The following is a 21,351-nucleotide window of genomic DNA, read 5'->3' on the forward strand; positions in this document are numbered from 1 at the left end:
GTAACGAGTTCAAACCGATGCAGTTAATACAGGTAATGAGTGGAGAACAGGAGTGCTTCTTAAAGAAAAACTAACAGGTCTGTGAGAGCCGGAATTCTTCCTGGTTGGTAGGTGATCAAATACTTATGTCATGCAATAAAATGCAAATTAATTACTTAAAAATCATACAATGGGATTTTCTGGATTTTTGTTTTAGATTCCGTCTCTCACAGTTGAAGTGTACCTATGATAAAAATCACAGACCTCTACATGCTTTGTAAGTAGGAAAACCTGCAAAATCGGCAGTGTATCAAATACTTGTTCTCCCCACTGTATATTTCTACCATTTGAAAAACATGTCTGCACATTTGGGTACCGGTTCTGTACTGAAGCACAACTCTACTTCCATCAAGTGTCCTTCTTTGTTTTCCATGATGAATCCCAGTCTTTATAAGGCTGCCACAGGGTGTAGGTGAAGGGAAAGGAAATGCTTTATTGCTGTGTGTGTTAACGAGTTGCTAGTCAGTGTCTGTCTGAGGCAGAGCCGTGCTGCTGAGGACCACAGACAGACAGCACAGGCAGTAATTGATGGACCAGAGGAGGTCTGTTAATTCGCGCTGCAGCGGTCAGGCCACAGCCACAGACGTGGTGTTAAACGTACAGACTCCACACGGACCGCTTCTCCACCCCCCATCCCGCACGCTAACAGTAACGAATAGCAACACTGAAGGCTTTTGTGGGCCATGTTTCTAAAATAACTCCAGCCTCCAGTCCAAGCTCCAGATTGTCAGTTTGCATCTCAGTCAACTGGGTGCCGGAGTCATTCTAATGCTAAATTGAGTGAATATCTGTTTCAACAATAGTTTTTGCTGTGGCTTGCATTTTTTTTAATTGTTTTCTTCTCTCAATTAAAAAAAATATTTAAAAATTAAGCCCACAGTGGGAGATGAGGGCAAATTTAGAGAATAGCCTGGTCGCAAAAAGAAGTGAGAGCAACATTGAAGGAGCAGAATATCCGCTCGTCCTCTAGCTAGCTTTCTCATCCCACGTCACAGCCTCTCCCTGACAGCACTGCCTTGTTACTATGCTGTGTCACAGTTAGTTGTGTCAGTCACACACATATGAAGTGCAGCGTCAGATAGGATGAGGGATTTCTACCGTTCCTTGTTCCCATCCAGTGCTGCTGGAGTAAATGACGTCTTGGGATTTACTGACTAGGCTTTGTATTTGCAAATCCTCCGTAACCTCTTTTAATGGGCCTGCTTTGTACTGTGTGAGATCCTTCAGCTAGTTTATGACTGACAGTCATAAACTAAGGACTTAGGAAGAGCTGCTCTCTAACTACTGCTTCTGCTGCTCCAATTGCCCTGATCCTCACTCAAGCACACATACTCTCAGCATCTCCCCCTCTCCCCTCAGCCTCCTGATAACCAGAAGCTGGGCCTGCTGGAAGCGCTGCTGAGGATCGGCGACTGGAACCATGCCCAGAACATTATGGACCAGATGCCCGCCTTCTACGCCACCTCTCACAAGGCCATCGCCCTGGCACTATGCCAGCTGCTGCACCTGACTGTGGAGCCGCTGTACCGCAGGTGCCTGCCCGCTCCCACAGATTCACTTAGTGCTCTTCGCACACTGGTGGAACAAAGAGATGCACCTAAATACACCGCAACACGACATGCCAGAGTGTACATACACAGCCAGCCAGACTATAACATCCTCTGATGCCAGCCTTTCATTTAATTGTAGGGACACACTGAATACACACAGACATAACGACAACCACAAACAGAACCACTTCCTCTTCACACTAGAGCAGTGGAGGCTGTATGTTGCTGTGTTTAGTACGCCCTGTCTCACATGTGTTTCCCTTGCAGAGCCGGGGTCCCCAAAGGGGCCAAGGGCTGTGTGATGAGGCCCCTGAGGAACAAGCGGGCCCCCAGACCTGCCGAGAGCTTTGAGGACCTGCGCAGGGACGTGTTCAGCATGCTCTGCTACCTGGGGCCTCACCTCTCCCACGACCCCATCCTCTTTGCCAAGATAGTACGACTGGGCAAGGGCTTCATGAAAGAGGTACAGGCCCTACCATCAGTTTGCCTAAAGTCCATTGATGATAAGTAATGCTTTAATTGATCCCCGAAGGAAAATTCATTGGCATACCCTCTCCTACTCTAGCTTCATCTCATTAATTGTCCTCTTGTTCTCTTTTGTTCCTCCAGTACCAAAGTGAGGGTCGAAATGACCACATCAAGGACAAAATGGTGAGTTATCAAAGTAAATGGGACCAAGAAGTGACTTAGAACAGCCTTGTTGTATTAATCAGCAAGAGTAATAAATAGAATATCATTCTGTAAGCATCCACACACTGTGGTCTGCTCTGTGCTGCTGTTCCCTACTAGGACACGTTGCTGAGTTGTTTCCTGAGCATTGCAGACCAGGTGCTGCTGCCCTCGCTCTCTCTAATGGAATGCAACGCCTGCATGTCAGAAGAGCTCTGGGGCCTCTTCAAGCTGTTCCCTTACCAGCACAGGTGAAACATATCTATATCTATATATATACAGTTGAAGTCGGAAGTTTACATACACTTAGGTTGGAGTCATTAAAACTTGTTTTTTCAACCACTCCACAAATTTCTTGTTAACAAACTATAGTTTTGGCAAGTCGGTTAGGACATCTACTTTGTGCATGACACAAGTCATTTTTCCAACAATTGTTTACAGAAAGATTATTTCACTTATAATTCACTGTATCACAATTCCAGTGGGTCAGAAGTTTACATACACTAAGTTGACTGTGCCTTTAAACGGCTTGGAAAATTCCAGAAAATGATGTCATGGCTTTAGAAGCTTCTGATAGGCTAATTGACATCATTTGAGTCAATTGGAGGTTTACCTGTGGATGTATTTCAAGGCCTACCTTCAAACTCAGTGCCTCTTTGCTTGACATCATGGGAAAAGCAAAAGAAATCAGCCAAGACCTCAGAAAAAAAATGGTAGACCTCCACAAGCCTGGTTCATCCTTGGGAGCAATTTCCAAACGCCTGAAGGTACCACGTTCATCTGTACAAACAATAGTACGCAAGTATAAACACCATGGGACCACGCAGCCGTCATACCGCTCAGGAAGGAGATGCATTCTGTCTCCTAGAGATGAACGTACTTTGGTGTGAAAAGTGCAAATCAATCCCAGAACAACAGCAAAGGACCTTGTGAAGATGCTGGAGGAAACAGGTACAAAATTATCCATATCCACAGTAAAACGAGTCCTATATCGACATAACCTGAAAGGCCGCTCAGCAAGGAAGAAGCCACTGCTCCAAAACCGCCATTAAAAAAGCCAAATTACGGTTTGCAACTGCACATGTAGACAAATATAGTACTTTTTGTAGAAATGTCCTCTGGTCTGATGAAACAAAAAATAGAACTGTTTGGCCATAATGACCATCGTTATGTTTGGAGGAAAAAGGGGGACCTTGCAAGCCGAAGAACACCATCCCAACTGTGAAGCACGGGGGTGGCAGCATCATGTTGTGGGGGTGCTTTGCTGCAGGAGGGACTGGTGCACTTCACAAAATAGTTGGCATCATGAGGAAAGAAAATTGTGGATATATTGAAGCAACATCTCAAGACATCAGTCAGGAAGTTAAAGCTTGGTCGCAAATGGGTCTCCCAAATGGACAATGACCCCAAGCATCCTTCCAAAGTTGTGGCAAAATGGCTTAAGGACAACAAAGTCAAGGTATTGGAGTGGCCATCACAAAGCCCTGACCTCAATCCTATAGAAAATGTGTGGGCAGAACTGAAAAGGTGTGTGCGAGCAAGGAGGCCTACAAACCTGACTCAGTTACACCAGCTGTGTCAGGAGGAATGGGCCAAAATTCACCCAACTTGGGAAGCTTGTGGAAGGCTATTTGAAGAATCTCAAATATAAAATATGTTTTGATTTGTTTAACACTTTTTTGGTTACTACTTGATTCCATGTGTTATTTCATAGTTTTGATGTCTTCACTATTATTCTACAATTTAGAAAATAGTAAAAATTAAGAAAAACCCTTGAATGAGTAGGTGTCCAAACTTTTGACTGGTACTGTATGTCAGTGTTAACCCACCCACCTGTGTTCTACCTGTGGTCCCCAGGTACCGGCTATACGGGCAGTGGAAGAACGAGACGTACACCAGCCACCCGCTGCTGGTCAAGGTCAAAGCTCAGACTGTGGACAGAGCCAAATACATCATGAAGTAAGTCACGTTGCTACGCCTACCTACCGCCTTACCAGTTAGATATAGTGCCTGCTGTTTTATCCAACGTTTGGTTGTGGCACTTAGAAGTCACGTTTTCTGCACCCACAACTCATAGGTTCCTTTTTATAGACTTTTCAGGCATCTAAACTAATTCAGGCGTCCAACCCATGCCCCTTGAGTATAATGTAGCAGCATCTCTAGGAAAGCACCCTCAAAGCCAGTCAGTGTTTCTCACAAATTCTTCTAGGAGATAAACTCAGTTACTTTGTCCATTGAGCTTTCAGTGGTTGCTGTTGGAAACTTGTCAAAAGGTATGTGTGTGTGTCAGGGTTCGTACGGTCATGAAAATCCTGGTAAAGTCATGGGATTTTACAATTGTTTTCCAGGCCTGGAAAATGGTAGAACCTGAAAAGTCATGGAATTTTTTTTTTTTTTTAAACATATCAGCCAGGATCGTAATATGAAACTTTAGCGTCTGTGTGCGCGCATCACCTGTATGTGTGTGAGTGGGCCATTGCTCAAGGAGAGAGAATAGCCTATCAAATATGATAGAAAACAGACTAACTAGGTAGCCAATTCAAAACTTGTTTTGTAGATACTTCCAGTTGATTTGGGCATCCAATGTATGGGACATTGCAACTCAATAGATGCTACTCAGCCTGCAAATTAAACACTTCTAAGGTAGCGAAGATAAATGACTAAACAAGAAAATATACATTTCCTGAAGAAAATGTGTGGGCTTGCTTCAGCTGAATAAAAAGATTTGTAGCCTACCATAGCCATTTGATCTTTGATATATTGAATGAGCTAATTATTTTATAAAGGCATAAAACGTTTTTGGGTGTAATGTTGCAATGTTTTATTAAGGGTGGTCAACCATCCTTCAGGAGAGCTAATAGGTGTGCAGGCTTTTATTCCAGTCCCCCTCTAACAAACCACATTTTAGAAATGAGCTGCTCAACCGGACCTTGATAAATGAACTCTGATGTGTTTGAACAGGGCTGGATCAAAAGCCTGCCCACCCAGTAGTTCTCCAGACTGAGCCACTGACGGTTGACCACATGTGTTTTATGCAGTTGCCTAACAGGTTGTTCTACTTGGTGGGAGGGTTAAGTGCCTTGCCCAACGACAGGAGATGGTACAGTCGTGGTCAAAAGTTTTGAGAATGACACAAGTATTGGTCTTCACAAAGTTCGCTGCTTCAGTGTTATGAGATATTTTTGTCAGATGTTACTATGGTATACTGAAGTATAATTACAAGCATTCCATAAGTGTCAAAGGCTTTTATTGACAATGACATTTAGTTTATGCAAAGAGTCAATATTTGCAGTGTTGACCCTTCTTTTTCAAGACCTCTGCAATCTGCCCTGGCATGCTGTCAATTAACTTCTGGGCCACATCCTGACTGATGGCAGCCCATTCTTGCATAATCAATCATTGGAGTTTGTCAGAATTTGTGTGTTTTTGTTTGTCCACCCGCCTCTTGAGGATCGACCACAAGTTCTCAATGGGATTAAGGTCTGGGGAGTTTCCTGGCCATGGACCCAAAATGTCTGTGTTTTGTACCCCGAGCCACTTAGTTATCACTTTTGCCTTATGGCAAGGTGCTCCATCTTGCTGGAAAAGGTATTGGTCGTCACCAAACTGTTCTTGGATGGTTGGGAGAAGTTGCTCTCTGAGGATGTGTTGGTACCATTCTTTATTCATGGCTGTGTTCTTAGGCAAAATTGTGAGTGAGCCCACTCCCTTGGCTGAGAAGCAACCCCACACATGAATGGTCTCAGGATGCTTTACTGTTGGCATGACACCTTGTCTTCTCCGGACAAGGTGTTTTCCGGATGCCCCAAACAATCGGAAAGGGGATTCATCAGAGAAAATGACTTTACCCCAGTCCTCAGCAGTCCAATCCCTATACCTTTTGCAGAATATCAGTCTGTCCCTGATGTTTTTCCTGGAGAGAAGTGGCTTCTTTGCTGCCCTTCTTGACACCAGGCCATCCTCCAAAAGTATTCGCCTCACTGTGCATGCAGATGCACTCACACCTGCCTGCTGCCATTCCTGAGCAAGCTCTGCACTGGTGGTGCCCCGATCCCGCAGCTGAATCAACTTTAGGAGACGGTCCTGGCGCTTGCTGGACTTTCTTGGGTGCCCTGACGCCGCCTTCACAACAATTGAACCTCTCTCCTTGAAGTTCTTGATGATCCGATAAATGGTTGATTTAAGTGCAATCTTACTAGCAGCAATATCCTTGCCTGTGAAGCCCTTTTTGTGCAAAACAATGATGACGGCACGTGTTTCCTTGCAGGTAACCATGGTTAACAGAGGAAGAACAATGATTTCAAGCACCACCCTCCTTTTAAAGCTTCCAGTCTGTTCTTCTAACTCAATCAGCATGACAGAGTGATTTCCAGCCTTGTCCTCGTCAACACTCTCACCTGTGTTAATGAGAGAATCACTGACATGATGTCAGCTGGTCCTTTTGTGGCAGGGCTGAAATGCAGTGGAAATGTTTTTGGGGGATTAAGTAAATTTGAATGGCAAAGAGGGACTTTGCAATTAATTGCAATTCATCTGATCACTCTTCATGACATTCTGGAGTATATGCAAATTGCCATCATCAAAACTGAGGCAGCAGACTTTGTGAAAATTAGTATTTGTGTCATTCTCAGAACTTTTGACCACGACTGTACATTGGATCAGAGAGTAGTCTCCCAGTGTTGATACCACATAGTACCCTTACTTTTTTTATATGTACATAGATGCTGCCAATTGTTCGTCATGGAAATTTGATTGAAGGTCATGGAAAAGTTGTGAAATTCCATCTGTCTAAATGTGTATGAACGCTGGTGTGTGTGTGGTGGGTGCTGCTGAGAAGCGCTAACATGCAGCTATGGTTACCATGGTACATTTTTAGGTTGGCACAGCTAGGACTGTTCTGTGACTTTCATGGCATTATTTGATATAAGTGCTCACATCTACTAATGGCTTGCACACAAAATAGGCCATTAACTGGGCCAGTAATATTTCATTGAATCTAGTTCTCAAAAACATTCTCGCTCACACTTCCATAAAGACACGCTCTCACACACATACACGCTGACACACACACACACACACTCATAATAGCAGATGTGGGCTGGTGTGGGTGCCTACTTTGGAATGGGCCCCAGGCTCGTTTTATTTCTGAAACACTGGGCTTTGTGGGGTCAGTGCTGAGTTTCAGCCACTCACACCCTACTGAATATCCGGACTACATGTTCACTCGATTCACCACATTTCTTACTGCTATAATACCTGGAGCGGAATAAATTATATTTTAGCACAGTGAAAATGTTGTGCACATACAGTACCAGTCAAAAGTTTGGACACACCTACTCATTCAAGGGTTTTTCTTTATTTTTTACTATTTTCTACATTGTGTAGTGAAGACATCAAAACTATGAAATAACACATGTGGAATCAAGTAGGAACCAAAAAAAGTGTTAAACAAATCAAAATATATTTTATATTTGAGATTTTTTCAAAGTAGCCACCCTTTGCCTTGATGACAGCTTTGCACACGCTTGGCATTCTCTCAACCAGCCTCACCTGGAATGCTTTTCCAACAGTCTTGAAGGAGTTCCCACATATGCTGAGCACTTGTTGGCTGCTTTGCCTTCACTCTGCGGTCCAACTCATCCCAAACCATCTCAATTTGGTTGAGGTCGGGGGATTGTGGAGGCCAGGTCATCTGATGCAGCACTCCATCACTCTCCTTCTTGGTAAAATAGCCCTTACACAGCCTGGAGGTGTGTTGGGTCATTGTCCTGTTAAAAAACAAATGCTAGTCCCACTAAGCCCAAACCAAATGGGATGGCGTATCGCTGCAGAATGCTGTGGTAGCCATGCTGGTTAAGTGTGCCTTGAATTCTAAATAAATCAGACAGTCTCACCAGCAAAGCACCCCCACACCATAACACCACCTCCTCCATGCTTCACGGTGGGAGCTACACATGCGGAGATCATCCGTTCACCCACACTGCGTCTCACAAAGACACGGCGGTTGGAACCAAAAGTATCCAATTTGGACTCCAGACCAAAGGACAGATTTCCACCGGTCTAATGGCCATTGCTTGTGTTTCTTGGCCCAAGTAAGTCTCTTCTTATTGGTGTTCTTTAGTGGTGGTTTCTTTGCAGCAATTAGACCATGAAGGCCTGATTCACACAGTGTCCTCTGAACATTTGATGTTGAAATGTGCCTGTTACTTCAACTTTGTGAAGCATTTATTTGGGCTGCAATTTCTTAGGCTGGTAACTATAATGAACCTATCCGCTGTAGCAGAGGTAACTCTGGTTCTTCCTTTCCTGTGGCGGTCCTCATGAGAGCTAGTTTCATCATAGCGCTTGATGGTTTTTGTGACTGTACTTGAAGAAACTTTCAAAGTGCTTCACATTTTCCGCATTGACTGACCTTCATGTCTTAAAGTAATGATGGACTGTCGTTTCTCTTTTCTTATTTGAGCTCTTCTTGCCATAATATGGACTTGGTCTTTTACCAAATAGGGCTATCTTCTGTATAACCCCCCACCTTGTCACAACACAACTGATTGGCTCAAACGCATTAAGAAGGAAAGAAATTCCACAAATTAACTTTTAAGAAGGCACACCTGTTAATTGAAATGCATTCCAGGTGACTACCTCATGAAGCTGCTTGAGAGAATGCCAAGAGTGTGCAAAGCTGTCATCAAGGCAAAGGATGGCTATTTGAAGAATCTCAAATATAAAATATATTTTGATTTGTTTAGCCCTTTTTTGTTTACTACATGATTCCATGTGTGTTATTTAATAGTTTTCATGTCTTCACTACTATTGTACAATGTAGAAAATAGTAAAAATAAAGAAAATCCCTTGAATGAGTAGGTGTGTCCAAACGTTTGACTGGTAGTGTATGTCCTAAGAGGAACGGTCTTTATTGCATGAGGAATGATAAGCACCTGATCATCACACTGGCTGTATAACATGCTTACAGTCTATTTGATTTAGGCACGATTGCATTAATGGAGCCATTCGGGATTTGAAACACAAAGTGATCACCCTGTCACTTGTTTTGGTAAACGGCTGAAGGATAGAATATACCAATTCTGGACTGTCCCTTTTAAAATGAAATCCTATGCATTTCCAATGGCACTTCATGGTACATGCATAGTATTTGCTACTGTATACCTCATATTTACTGTTTTTCACAGGAATGCTGTATGATACATACTTGTTTTCCATGTGTGGAAGTACATCTTCATTCAATGTTTGTGCCTGAGGCCTAATGTTTCACTGCTCCCTGTACTGTACCAGTGAACATTGGAAGTATTCCCATCACTGCCACCACACACACAAAGCCAGCACCTCTGGGCTGTGTGATAATGTAAGACAGAGCAGGCACTCTGGGAAGCAATGGTTTGTTTCCTACTCTACCCACCCCCCGAGCCCAACCCCCCTCACGGAAGAAAATAAAAAAGGTAATTCCTCCATTTATTTTAATGGAAGCTGGCAGCTGGGTATGGAGCAGGCCTCCTTTCCCTAGAGTCATCAATATTCTGCTGGATCCCACCCGGCAGGAACACTGCTCGGCCAGCCAGGGTCCCCCCACACACACACACACACATATTTTGTAAACGCTCTGGCTCCTATGAAGGTGTTTCCACTGATTGCTTGTGTTTGCGTGTGTGAGCGCCTTGACAAGGGGAATGACCCTGAGGGTGTGTGGTGGTGTTGGTGATAGGGAATATAAGCACACCAGCGTGCTGGGGGATGGGACAGTTTATTGTGTAGGAGGGGAGACTAATGGATGAAGTGGAGGAGGGCTGAGATCCTGCAGCTCTGGTGCAGTGGAAGGCAGGCAGGGAGAGCTGGAGTGGGGGGGATTAGAGAAAATTGCTCCAGAGATGCACTTGAGTGGACTACTCCCATCCATGTCAGATTTGAGGCTAGCGTAGCAGCACTACAACCCTTCTCCTCTGGCCTGCTGTCCTGCTCTCATAGGTCATTGACCTTCTCACCAGCCCCTAGCCCCATGTTGTACAAACCATTGTTACTTAAGTTGCTGCTACTGAATAATTACATTTGATTATTCATTCAATCCATCCCTTTGCTGTCCCTGTTTGCATCTTAGTCTTGTGTAATGAACTGAAGGATGTCGGTGCTTTTAGTCCAGTGCTTATTAATCATGAAAATGGAACATTGCTTGGACGTCATTAACCATACCTCTTGATATGGATACAGCGCTGCTGAGTGAAATGTCACAACTGCTCTGCGTCACTACAAGGTGGCTAATGCAGACGAGAACAAGGAAGGGAATTAATGTGTCGTGCCTGTCCCTGGTCTGCATCGTGTATACAGTATGCGTGTGCTGTGCAGCACCGCAGTAGGAAATGAGTGCCTGGTGGTGGTGCTTTAGCTACCTACTTCTCAATCACCACCCCTCTCCCTCCCTCCCTCGCAGACAAGCCTACCTCAGACCTCACTGTATTCTAACATCCACACACTGACATTGTCATTACTCCCCACCACAATGTGTCTGTCTGTGTCTCTCTGGTGTGAGCTGTAGGTTTTAACAAGCATGGATTAGTGTACAAACATTTCCTTCCCTTAGTTTTGTTGACATGAATCATAATTTTGTCAATAATGCTGTGTGAGAGGGGAAAAATATAATTTTGATAAATGGATATCAGCATGAAGCAAGCAACCATTGAGTGCAAGTTCATTATTAGTTGTAAATTCTTCTACTAAATAATATTTTTCAATCTAGCCTAACCATCAAACCAGGGGTGCCACATAATTGTCAGGGTTAAATGTATTGGCAGCAAGATGCTTCAATCTCTTTCTTCCTTTCTTTTTCCCAGGCGATTGACCAAAGAGAATGTGAAACCATCTGGGCGCCAGATAGGCAAGCTGAGCCATAGCAACCCCACCATCCTCTTTGACTATGTATGTATTCTCAATCATTTTATGAACTTCTATTCACCTACTGTACAGTTGAAAGCAGTGTTAAAATACGGACACTAATATTAGCCTTATTTTGAATGATATCTCCAGACTTGTTAAATAGTTAATGCCCTACTCCTACTTTAACTGAGTATTTCATCTTGACAGTGAAAAGGGCTCAGTAGAGGACACAATCTCGATGGGGCAGAGAGACATTCTTTTAAGGCGACTGTATAGATAAAAATCTACCATTGTAAAGATAAGCTGCTGCTGAAAATGGGGGCTGAATGTAAATTTGATTCACTGCGACTGTTTACTCTCCATCAGAGCCTGTCTTATCTTGCTAGAACACCCCCATCCATGTCCTCTCCTGTCCCTCTCTACGGCATAAGCACTATTCCCTAACCCTCCCCTAAATCTCTCACATCTCCAAAAATTACTTGAGGAAAATTGTCGGCCAAACAGAAAGAGGAGATGAGTGGAGGGGGTTTTGTGGTGCCTCAGCAGCAGGACATTAATAGAATGAGAAAGGGCTTGGCTCTGTGGCTCTGCCTGACAGTGGAAGGAGGAGAGAGAGGAGGACGGGAACTGACTGAGTCAGGAATAAGCTGTGCTGCTCCTCTTAAAGCCTCCATTCCATCTCTTCGTCTCTCAGCCTGCAGTCTGACTGAATGGCCTCTGAGGGTGTTTTCACATATAGTCCTCTTTTTAAAAATGATCTCAGTCCTCTTTAAAGTGAACTCTGGGGTAAAAAATAAAGCAAAATAACTCTGTTCTCTTTGTATTCACGCTGCCCTTTCCTTTGAATGAGGACTCAACTCTTTTGCCAGTTCACTTCACCTATTTTGTGGTCTGAGTCCTCTTTGCATTCACATTGCTATGTTTAGTAAGGAACCAAAATCTTTTTCCAACATTCACTCAATGCACTCTGGGTTTTTACAAAGTGCAGGATAAGCCATTCTGTGTTATTGGACAGCTAGATATACCTACTTACATTTTGGAAGCTAATAGATTACATTTAGTTAAAATATGAGACGTAATAGTTATAATCTGAAGATAATATTAACATGTAAATATAAACTTTTAGCAAAAATGTTTTTTCAATTTACAATCTGTAGAAACAATGAGAATAGAAGGGTTCAGAACTTTTGTGAAACATCACAGTACAGTTGAAAAATATATGGCAAATAGAAATCCTATATGGATGGTGTTTAGAGATAGATGGGAGGGGTTGAATGGAGCTGAAGGATGGGACTAATAACAACAAGATAACTAATGTAAATCATACTGTGTCCATAATAAATATATAGGTTGCCAAGCCCGCTCCTGCTAGAATGAACGATATGCATCTTATAGCATCTATTGATAGGACAGGCGCCTGTCAGTTACAAAGTGAGCGATGACAGGGAAACACTGCTGGTTTGACAGTCTGCTGTCGGTCCCGCCTCTCGGTACTTTGGTGTGTGTGTGTTGTGTGCTCGGGAATTCCAAGTATTTTCTGTGAGCCTGCTCATTTGACTCCTCCGTTCACGTAAAAGAGATGGCCCATTTGGTTCCCAAACGGCTCTAAGTTCAAAATGCTTAAAAATCGACCTAGAACCATGAAGAAATTGCAAATCTCCAATGTAAAGCCCAAAGGGTAGGCTACCATTATGTTGTGAAATGCACGTTCAAATAAATATTTACCTGTCCAAATTATTAGATGGCCTGCAAATCAGCGTGGGCCAGATTTACATGCTCTCCCCACTATTTATTGTTTCTACAGTGAGGATTCACCCGCTTTAGAATGATTTTGTAACTTATCTGCAGAAAAACGTTGTTTTGAGATCAAAAAGCAGTAGTAGCAGTATGCAAATCAGGGAGCCAAATTAACAGCTCTTTCACCTATGCGGCGCTTTCACTGATGCGATTCTGTTCCCGACATTCACCAAAAAGATCCGTAAAAAAAATAAAGCAGTTCATTCGCGAATGACCCATCAAGTAGTGTGCTGTGGTTGCAGTCGAACTACACGGCGGGAGAGCGCATGAATTTGCATGTCCCATTATAATGTGAGTGAATTTGCACGTCCCATATAATGTGGTAAAGATGAGTCGAAATCCACTTAGCCTATGGTTTTCTGGCACATTCATTTATTTTATTTCGCGGGCAGTAAACACGTGTTGGGCCAGTGGATCTCGTCAGGGAGTGGCCCTATCCGGCCAGTAACTTTTTTGCGCATTTTTGCATTCCAGTTCAACATTTACCTACTCTACCTTGGAAGACTACAAGTGTAAATGTCATGCTATTTGTATTTGAGCAATATGATTTGCGGTTCATTCAAGCACCACCACGCTCCCGCATCACAACTTCTCGAGCAGTAGCCTACATGAGTTGGTGCCTTACCACAGCACACGTGAGCAGTCCAGAGCAAAAAGAAGAACCCATTAGTGATGCATGGGTTGACTCATATCCCTCAGTCCTTGCGGTTATATCCGGGGGGCGGGTGGGTTTAGGCTCATTAAATATTGTGTGGATGAAGGGCGGGTGGGTTGAATAAAGGGAAAAAGCAATACCTGAATGGATCATTATTGTGCAATGTATATACAGTTGAAGTCGGAAGTTTACATACACCTTAGCCAAATACATTTAAACTCAGTTTTTCACAATTCCTGACATTTAATCCTAGTAAAAATTCCCTGTCTTAGGTCAGTTAGGATCACCACTTTATTTTAAGAATGTGAAATGTCAGAATAAAAGTAGAAAGAATGATTTATTTCAGATTTTATTTCTTTCATCACATTCCCAGTGGGTCAGAAGTTTACATACACTCAATTAGTATTTGGTAGCATTGCCTTTAAATTGTTTAACTTGGGTCAAATGTTTCGGGTAGCCTTCCACAAGCTTCCCACAATAAGTTGGGTGAATTTTGGCCCATTCCTCCTGACAGAGCTGGTGTAACTGAGTCAGGTTTGTAGGCCTCCTTTTTCGCACACGCTTTTTCAGTTCTGTCCACAAATGTTCTATAAGATTGAGGTCAGGGCTTTGTGATGGCCACTCCAATAACTTGACTTTGTTGTCCTTAAGCCATTTTGCCACAACTTTGGAAGATTTGTCCATTTGGAAGACCCATTTGTGACCAAGCTTTAACTTCCTGTCTGATGTCTTGAGATGTTGCTTCAATATATCCACATAATTTTCCTTCCTCATGATGCCATCTATTTTGTGAAGTGCACCAGTCCCACCTGCAGCAAAGCATCCCCACAGCATGATGCTGCGGGGGTGCTTGTGTCATGCACAAAATTACTTGTGTCATGCACAAAGTAGATGTCCTAACCAACTTGCCAAAACTACAGTTTGTTAACAAGAATATTGTGGCGTGGTTGAAAAACAAGTTTTAATGACTCCAACCTAAGTGTATGTAAACTTACGACTTCAACTGTATCTATAGGCTACATTGAGATGTTTCTTTCATTATTTTAGGCTATCTGGCATTAGTGCGGAAGCTTTAGGGCCTAACTGTAAGTGCAAAATAGCCTACATGCCAATCGCCAAATGCATGTGGGAAAGGGCAGGAAATGTTAATGTCGATCCATGGAGGCAAAAATAATAATAAAGTGACTGGAGGGCCAGATAAGTCATGTTTGGGAAATATTTTGTGAAGTGGTAAAAGAGGATGATAGCAGTGCCGGCTATGTTATGTGTGATGATTGTGAGGCCCTAAACAAATATGACAGTCACAAGACGGAACTTCAAATAAGCGTATGGCACGTCAAGGGAACTGTAGCCAACTGTTCAGATGGTTTAAATGGAAACTGAAATCTGGACACTGACTGTAGGTCTGAAACCTCCCACATAGCCTTAATATTAACTCCTACAGAATTACGCATTTCTTGGGGTAAAATTATATACCAAATGTAGGTAACATTTTGACTTGGGAACAGGAGTGGAGAAATATGATTTCTTTCTTTCAGCGTCTTGAGAGAATGCACCGTTAGATACCGTCTATAGAGGTGCTATCTTTATCAGCATCATAAAAGCTGATAGTATTTCAACCACATAAAATATGCTTCCAAGCTGAACATCTTGGGTTGTTTTCACAGCTTTCTATTTCCTTACAACCGGTCAAGTTGACATTTTGCACAAAAAAATCTTTCCAGTTTTAAAGCAGAGATGACACAGAAATTGACCGATGTCAACTAGATTGAAGCATTCATTCTATCCATTTATGACATTATTCTGGTGAGCAAGGGTTTATTTAGTCTTCTATGGCACCATATAATGACAGACGAGAAGTTACATGTATCTAATTATAGACAAGTTGACTAACAAATAGCCTACCAAAATGTCTGAAATTATAAGCAGAAGCATATCTAAATTGGGCAAAAAAAAATCCTGCACCCCCTGTCAAAAACTCGTTCCATCATGTCTGACTGTAGCCTACAGCGCATTTTCTATATTAGCGGGTTAGGGTCTGGTGCGGTCCTCAGATTTTCACTTTATCATGTATAGTCGTGCGTTGTGGATGGGTTGTTAGCAATAGCAATCTACTCGCTGAACTTATTTATTTTAGGCAAAGTGATTTACAAATGTAAACCTTCAATAGCTAACATACTAGCAATATGCTGGCTACTGTTGATAGTCTGCAAAAAGAAAGCTACAAAAAGACACCTGCCATTAGTCTTTGCTAGCCTACTGTAGCCATGTTGAGATCTCTTTTGGAACGTTGGTCTTAAAGGGGCAGCGTCCTATTTTGAAATCTCAAAACGACATACTTTCGAAACAAAAATGAATGCAGTTAATACAATGCAATTCTAAAGAATAGAGTCATCAAGGCAAAGGGTGGCTATTTGAAGAATCTCAAATATAGAATATATTTCGATTTGTTTAACACTTTTTTGGTTACTACATGATTCCATATGTGTTATTTCATAGATTTGATGTCTTCACTATTATTCTACAATGTAAAAACATTAAGAAAAACCCTTGAATGAGTAGGTGAGTCCAAACGTCTGACTGGTAGTGTACATATTGTAATAACCAAATGAAGCCTCTTAATAGCTGAATACAGGGAGAACACATGCCAAACTATTTGCCCTGCATGACCGCAATGCATTTAAGAACTACACCATGTCTGGGCCAGTAGAAATTCTGTTAGGGCCAGTAGATTTTTGGCCAACTGGCCCACCGGGCCAGTGAGAAAAAAAAGTTAACATTGGACCCTGCTGTGTTTCATATGCAGCCACAGAAAGGTGGCACATAGGAAATGTACTGTGCTTTGATTGACAAACAGCAAGCTTGACTAGTTTATAAAAGGTGTCAACTCAGTGAATAAAGTCGATCCCATATATCCTTGCCATTCATCAATCGTGCAAACGTAGTTATGTCCATGGTATCTTATCCGGACAAGTAAACTAAAGATCTTGTTTTATTTTCGATATGAAGTCCAACAGGACTTGCCAGACAGTGACGTTAAAGTGAGTGACTCGTCAGTAGCCTACCGAATTGAATTGGTAATTTGTCTCCCTAATTTGCATACGGGTAGGCTTTTTGGCGATTCTCTGCAAATAAATGATGAAAACATTTGATGAAGATGGTGAATGCTCCTTACTGCAGGAACAATAGGTAGGCTAGTGGAGAGAGAGCCTCACTCTGGTCTGTATTGTATTAACCAGGTATTTATTGTCACTCTCTCAGATCCTGTCTCAGATCCAGTGGTATGACAACCTCATCGGTCCAGTGGTAGACTCCCTCAAATACCTCACCTCGCTCAACTATGACGTCATGGCCTGTATCCTTACTCTGCCATTTCGTGACTTGCTGTTTTTACTGATGTATTTATACACATTCAGTACTATGTTTAACTATGTATTTGGAATGCTTTAGTCCAGCCATAGTAGTCAGACTGTATTAAGACTTGCCATGTTGTGCCCCTTAACTCGTTGCCCATAGATTGCATTATTGAAGCGCTGGCCAATCCAGAGAAAGAGAAGATGAAACATGACGACACTACGATATCCTCCTGGCTTCAGAGTGAGTTCACTACTACAGCAATGTGGGGGGATTATTTGACTTGGGTTGTGTTCAGGAGAAAATATTTGGAAATGGTGTGAAAAGGGGAGGTACCACCTGAACTCAGATTTTCATTTTACGTTACAAAATGTTTTACTACAGTGTACCCTACCAAACACGACCCTGATGTCACGAATCAGCTTTATTATCAAAGGGGCATTAGGGTGGGCTTTAGTTCCATGTAGTGACATCCCAGTGCAACTCTACTTTAGTTGACCGTGTTTTATGCAACATATGTCTGCTTGCTAACTAATGATCTGCTGACCTTTCTCCTGTCTCCTATCCAGGCCTGGCTAGTCTGTGTGGAGCGGTGTTCAGGAAATACCCAATCGAGTTGGCCGGCCTCCTCCAGTATGTGACCAATACGCTGAAAGCAGGGAAGAGGTAACAATAACTCCTCGTCAGGCAGACAGCCACCTCATTGGCTTGCTGGCTCTGATTTGATTCATTGTGATGGAGTCTGTCGCTCGTAGTCAGTCAACTGGGTCCCCTCTGTCTGGCCAGGCTCTGGGCTGAGAGAGAGGGGCAGAGGGAGAGGAGCCTTGGCTGTTGTTGTGCCTCCCTGCAGGGCCCTGGCTTGGGCAGAGCTGCTGAGTAATGTGGTGTTGATGAGGAGGATGCTGACTGTGTGGGTGTTTGGGCACCCATGGAGGAGGGGAGGGTAATTATCACAGTGCTGGTCTCCCTGTAATGGCTGGAGTCAGCAGGTAGCGAATCACACTAGGCTCCATGGCAACTTTCTCTTGATCCCTCCCTCCCTCTCCCATCCTTCTCCAGGGCCAGGGATGCAGGGGAAGTAAATAGAGGTGGCTCTCTGCCATAGTGCCCATGAAACAGCATGGGACAGAATTGTCATGTAGATTTGCTGAATTATACTATTATTAGTGCGCTGTCCTTAGCTACTCCTATGATTGTTTTCACCCAACCGTGTTTGTTGACACGTGTTTATTTTTGTGTACGTGCACATACTATTTGTTTGTCCGCATTCACAAATATGCATACAATGTGTTTCTGTTGTGTTTTCCCCCCACTGCAGTTTTGACCTGCTGATTCTAAAAGAGGTGGTGCAGAAGATGGCCGGCATCGAGATCACGGACGAGATGACATCAGAGCAGATGGAGGCTATGACTGGAGGGGAGCAGCTCAAAGCTGAGGTACAGGGCCATCTTTAGTCTGACTTAAACGTTGAAACTATACACCATGACTAGCTCAAAGCTGAGGCACATTGCATTAGTTGGCTATTGCTCAGCATGACTTGAAATAATTCAATTCAATTTTCTTTCTGTCCCCAGGGTGGTTACTTTGGTCAGATCCGTAACACTAAGAAGTCGTCCCAGCGTCTAAAGGATGCCCTGTTGGACCATGAGCTGGCTCTGCCCCTCTGTCTCCTCATGGCCCAGCAACGCAATGGCGTGGTGTTTCTGGAGGGGGGCGAGAAACACCTCAAACTGGTGGGCAAGCTCTACGACCAGGTACGTACTCATAACCTGCAGAGGGTAAGTTGAAGTCATGTCGATAAGCTACATCAGGGGAATGGAATTCTCCCTTTTTTTCATTACTACATTTCTTAAACATTACACAGCTGACAATGATGTTTAGTTTAATTCCCCCAAGTTGCCTTGAAGCTGTGAGGTTTCCTCTTCGATAATCTCCCAAAATTGCCTCTGTGTGCCGTATTGGGCCACATTGATGGATGGTTTTAATAAACCAGGTTGTGTCCTTAAACAAATGAGGAACTGTGGGATTAATAACACACAAACATGTCTGTGCAATAAGGGAGAATGAACTCCTTGGCATGTGTAAAAAATAGCACCCTATTTCCTATATAGAGCACTACTTTCGACCAGAGCCCATGCGGGCCCTTGTCAAAAGTAGTGCACTAAAGAAGGGTTAGGGTGCCATTCTGCACACTCTGACTCTCTTCCCTGTCCCCTGGCTACAGTGTCACGACACCCTGGTCCAGTTCGGTGGCTTCCTGGCCTCCAACCTGAGTACTGAGGATTACATCAAGCGTGTTCCCTCCATCGACATCCTCTGTAACCAGTTCCACACACCCCACGACGCTGCCTTCTTCCTCTCACGCCCCATGTACGGACATCAGATCCTGGTGAGTAGTCTCCTTCCCTCTGGTAGTTCACCCTTAGCTTGTACAATATGACCAATGGATACATCCACAGTGAGTATAACAGATCTACAAATATATTCAATACAAACTCATACGACTGCAACCTTGAATTGATGTGCACAGTAATGCTTTGAGAACACTGGCCATATAGAGTTCTGGAAGAAGAATGGTTTTAGTTCCAGAGAGCGACAGCCGCGCTCCTCCCATGTGCTGTGTAACCTGATTTACTGTCCCCCTGGCCGGGCGTGAAACATCCTGAGTTCCCCCTCTGCTGCCGTCACACGACATGGTCACGCCATCTGAACAATCACATCTGACACACATTCATCATGTCAGGTTGTGTGTCTGGGAACAGATCAGACTCACTGTCCTGCTGGGAGTCATGTATAGTACAGCACCATGGATCAGGCTGACCCAGGCTGCTGCTTTCAGACTGCATAAACTCCTGTACTGAAACAGTGTCCCCTCCTCTCTCCACAGTCTAAGTATGATGAGCTGAAGAAAGCTGAGAAGAGCAACCGGCAGCAGCAGAAGGTCCATAAGTACGTGGCGGCGTGTGAGCTGGTGATGTCGCCGGTGCATGAGGCCGTGGTGTCCCTGCACCCGCCCCGCGTCTGGGACGACCTCCGACCCCAGTTCTACGCCACCTTCTGGTCGCTGACCATGTACGACCTGGCCGTGCCACACAACGCCTACGACCGCGAGGTGAAGAAGCTACAGGTCCAGGTCAAGGCTATCGAGGAGAACCCTGATGTGGTGAGTCACATCATCAGGGCCATGTTCATTAGAGCACACAATGGAAAACAGTTTTAAAAGATTTGCTACGGAAAATGAAAATTAGCATTTCTTATTGGACCATGTAGTGGACAAGTCCAAGTAGTCCCTCCCTGTTTCAGTCTGTTTTCTTATGTTTGGTGCCTAATGAACAGGACCCCAGGCATCTATCAGACCCCTTGATACTGCAGCACACAGAGACTATTCTCATCTTCCAGTTAATCTCTCCCTCATCAACAGCTCATTAAATGCCCTCCAAACACAGTCACACAGTTCATTGTGGTGTAATTGCAATGGTCTCAATTATCACTTGACTTGGAGAGTTATGGTAATTGCACTGTAATTGTATTGGGCTTCAGCTCTAAGTTGTTATTAGTGTTCTCTCTGTGTATGTGTTCTCCCCATCTAAACAGCAGCCTGTTTGTTTGTCTATGGTGTCTGCTGTCTGTCTGCAGCCCATGAACATACACTAACCAGCCTGTCTGTCTGGTGTCTGCTGTCTGTCTGCAGCCCATGAACATACACTAACCAGCCTGTCTGTCTGGTGTCTGCTGTCTGTCTGCAGCCCATGAACATACACTAACCAGCCTGTCTGTCTGGTGTCTGCTGTCTGTCTGCAGCCCATGAACATACACTAACCAGCCTGTCTGTCTGCTGTCTGTCTGCAGCCCATGAACATACACTAACCAGCCTGTCTGTCTGGTGTCTGCTGTCTGTCTGCAGCCCATGAACATACACTAACCAGCCTGTCTGTCTGGTGTCTGCTGTCTGTCTGCAGCCCATGAACATACACTAACCAGCCTGTCTGTCTGGTGTCTGCTGTCTGTCTGCAGCCCATGAACATACACTAACCAGCCTGTCTGTCTGGTGTCTGCTGTCTGTCTGCAGCCCATGAACATACACTAACCAGCCTGTCTGTCTGGTGTCTGCTGTCTGTCTGCAGCCCATGAACACACACTAACCAGCCTGTCTGTCTGGTGTCTGCTGTCTGTCTGCAGCCCATGAACATACACTAACCAGCCTGTCTGTCTGGTGTCTGCTGTCTGTCTGCAGCCCATGAACAAGAAGAAGAAAGAGAAGGAGCGCTGCACGGCCCTACAGGACAAGCTGCAGGAGGAGGAGAAGAAACAGCTGGAGCACGTCCAGAGGGTCCTGCACCGCCTCAAACTGGAGAAAGACAACTGGCTCCTTGCCAGTAAGATCCTCTCTCTCCCTCTCTCCTCCTC

General features: G+C 43.9%; 1 protein-coding gene across 2 annotated transcripts in view; it reads left to right on the forward strand.

Moving 5' to 3' along the window:
* The window catches only part of LOC121579995 (THO complex subunit 2), a 57,263-nt gene that overhangs the window by 12,989 nt on the left and 22,923 nt on the right, over positions 1 to 21,351 (forward strand). For both annotated transcript variants that reach the window (XM_041895049.2, XM_041895050.2), the window contains exons 11-24: positions 1,399 to 1,571; positions 1,857 to 2,052; positions 2,199 to 2,240; positions 2,379 to 2,509; positions 4,116 to 4,217; positions 11,096 to 11,180; positions 16,852 to 16,945; positions 17,107 to 17,187; positions 17,514 to 17,610; positions 18,263 to 18,380; positions 18,519 to 18,698; positions 19,169 to 19,333; positions 19,832 to 20,107; positions 21,179 to 21,320. In XM_041895049.2, the coding sequence (XP_041750983.2) occupies positions 1,399 to 1,571; positions 1,857 to 2,052; positions 2,199 to 2,240; positions 2,379 to 2,509; positions 4,116 to 4,217; positions 11,096 to 11,180; positions 16,852 to 16,945; positions 17,107 to 17,187; positions 17,514 to 17,610; positions 18,263 to 18,380; positions 18,519 to 18,698; positions 19,169 to 19,333; positions 19,832 to 20,107; positions 21,179 to 21,320 (1,882 nt within the window). The remainder of the gene's footprint in view (positions 1 to 1,398; positions 1,572 to 1,856; positions 2,053 to 2,198; positions 2,241 to 2,378; positions 2,510 to 4,115; positions 4,218 to 11,095; positions 11,181 to 16,851; positions 16,946 to 17,106; positions 17,188 to 17,513; positions 17,611 to 18,262; positions 18,381 to 18,518; positions 18,699 to 19,168; positions 19,334 to 19,831; positions 20,108 to 21,178; positions 21,321 to 21,351) is intronic.

Source organism: Coregonus clupeaformis, chromosome 13 (genome assembly GCF_020615455.1).
Source record: "Coregonus clupeaformis isolate EN_2021a chromosome 13, ASM2061545v1, whole genome shotgun sequence".
Lineage (NCBI taxonomy): Eukaryota > Metazoa > Chordata > Actinopteri > Salmoniformes > Salmonidae > Coregonus > Coregonus clupeaformis.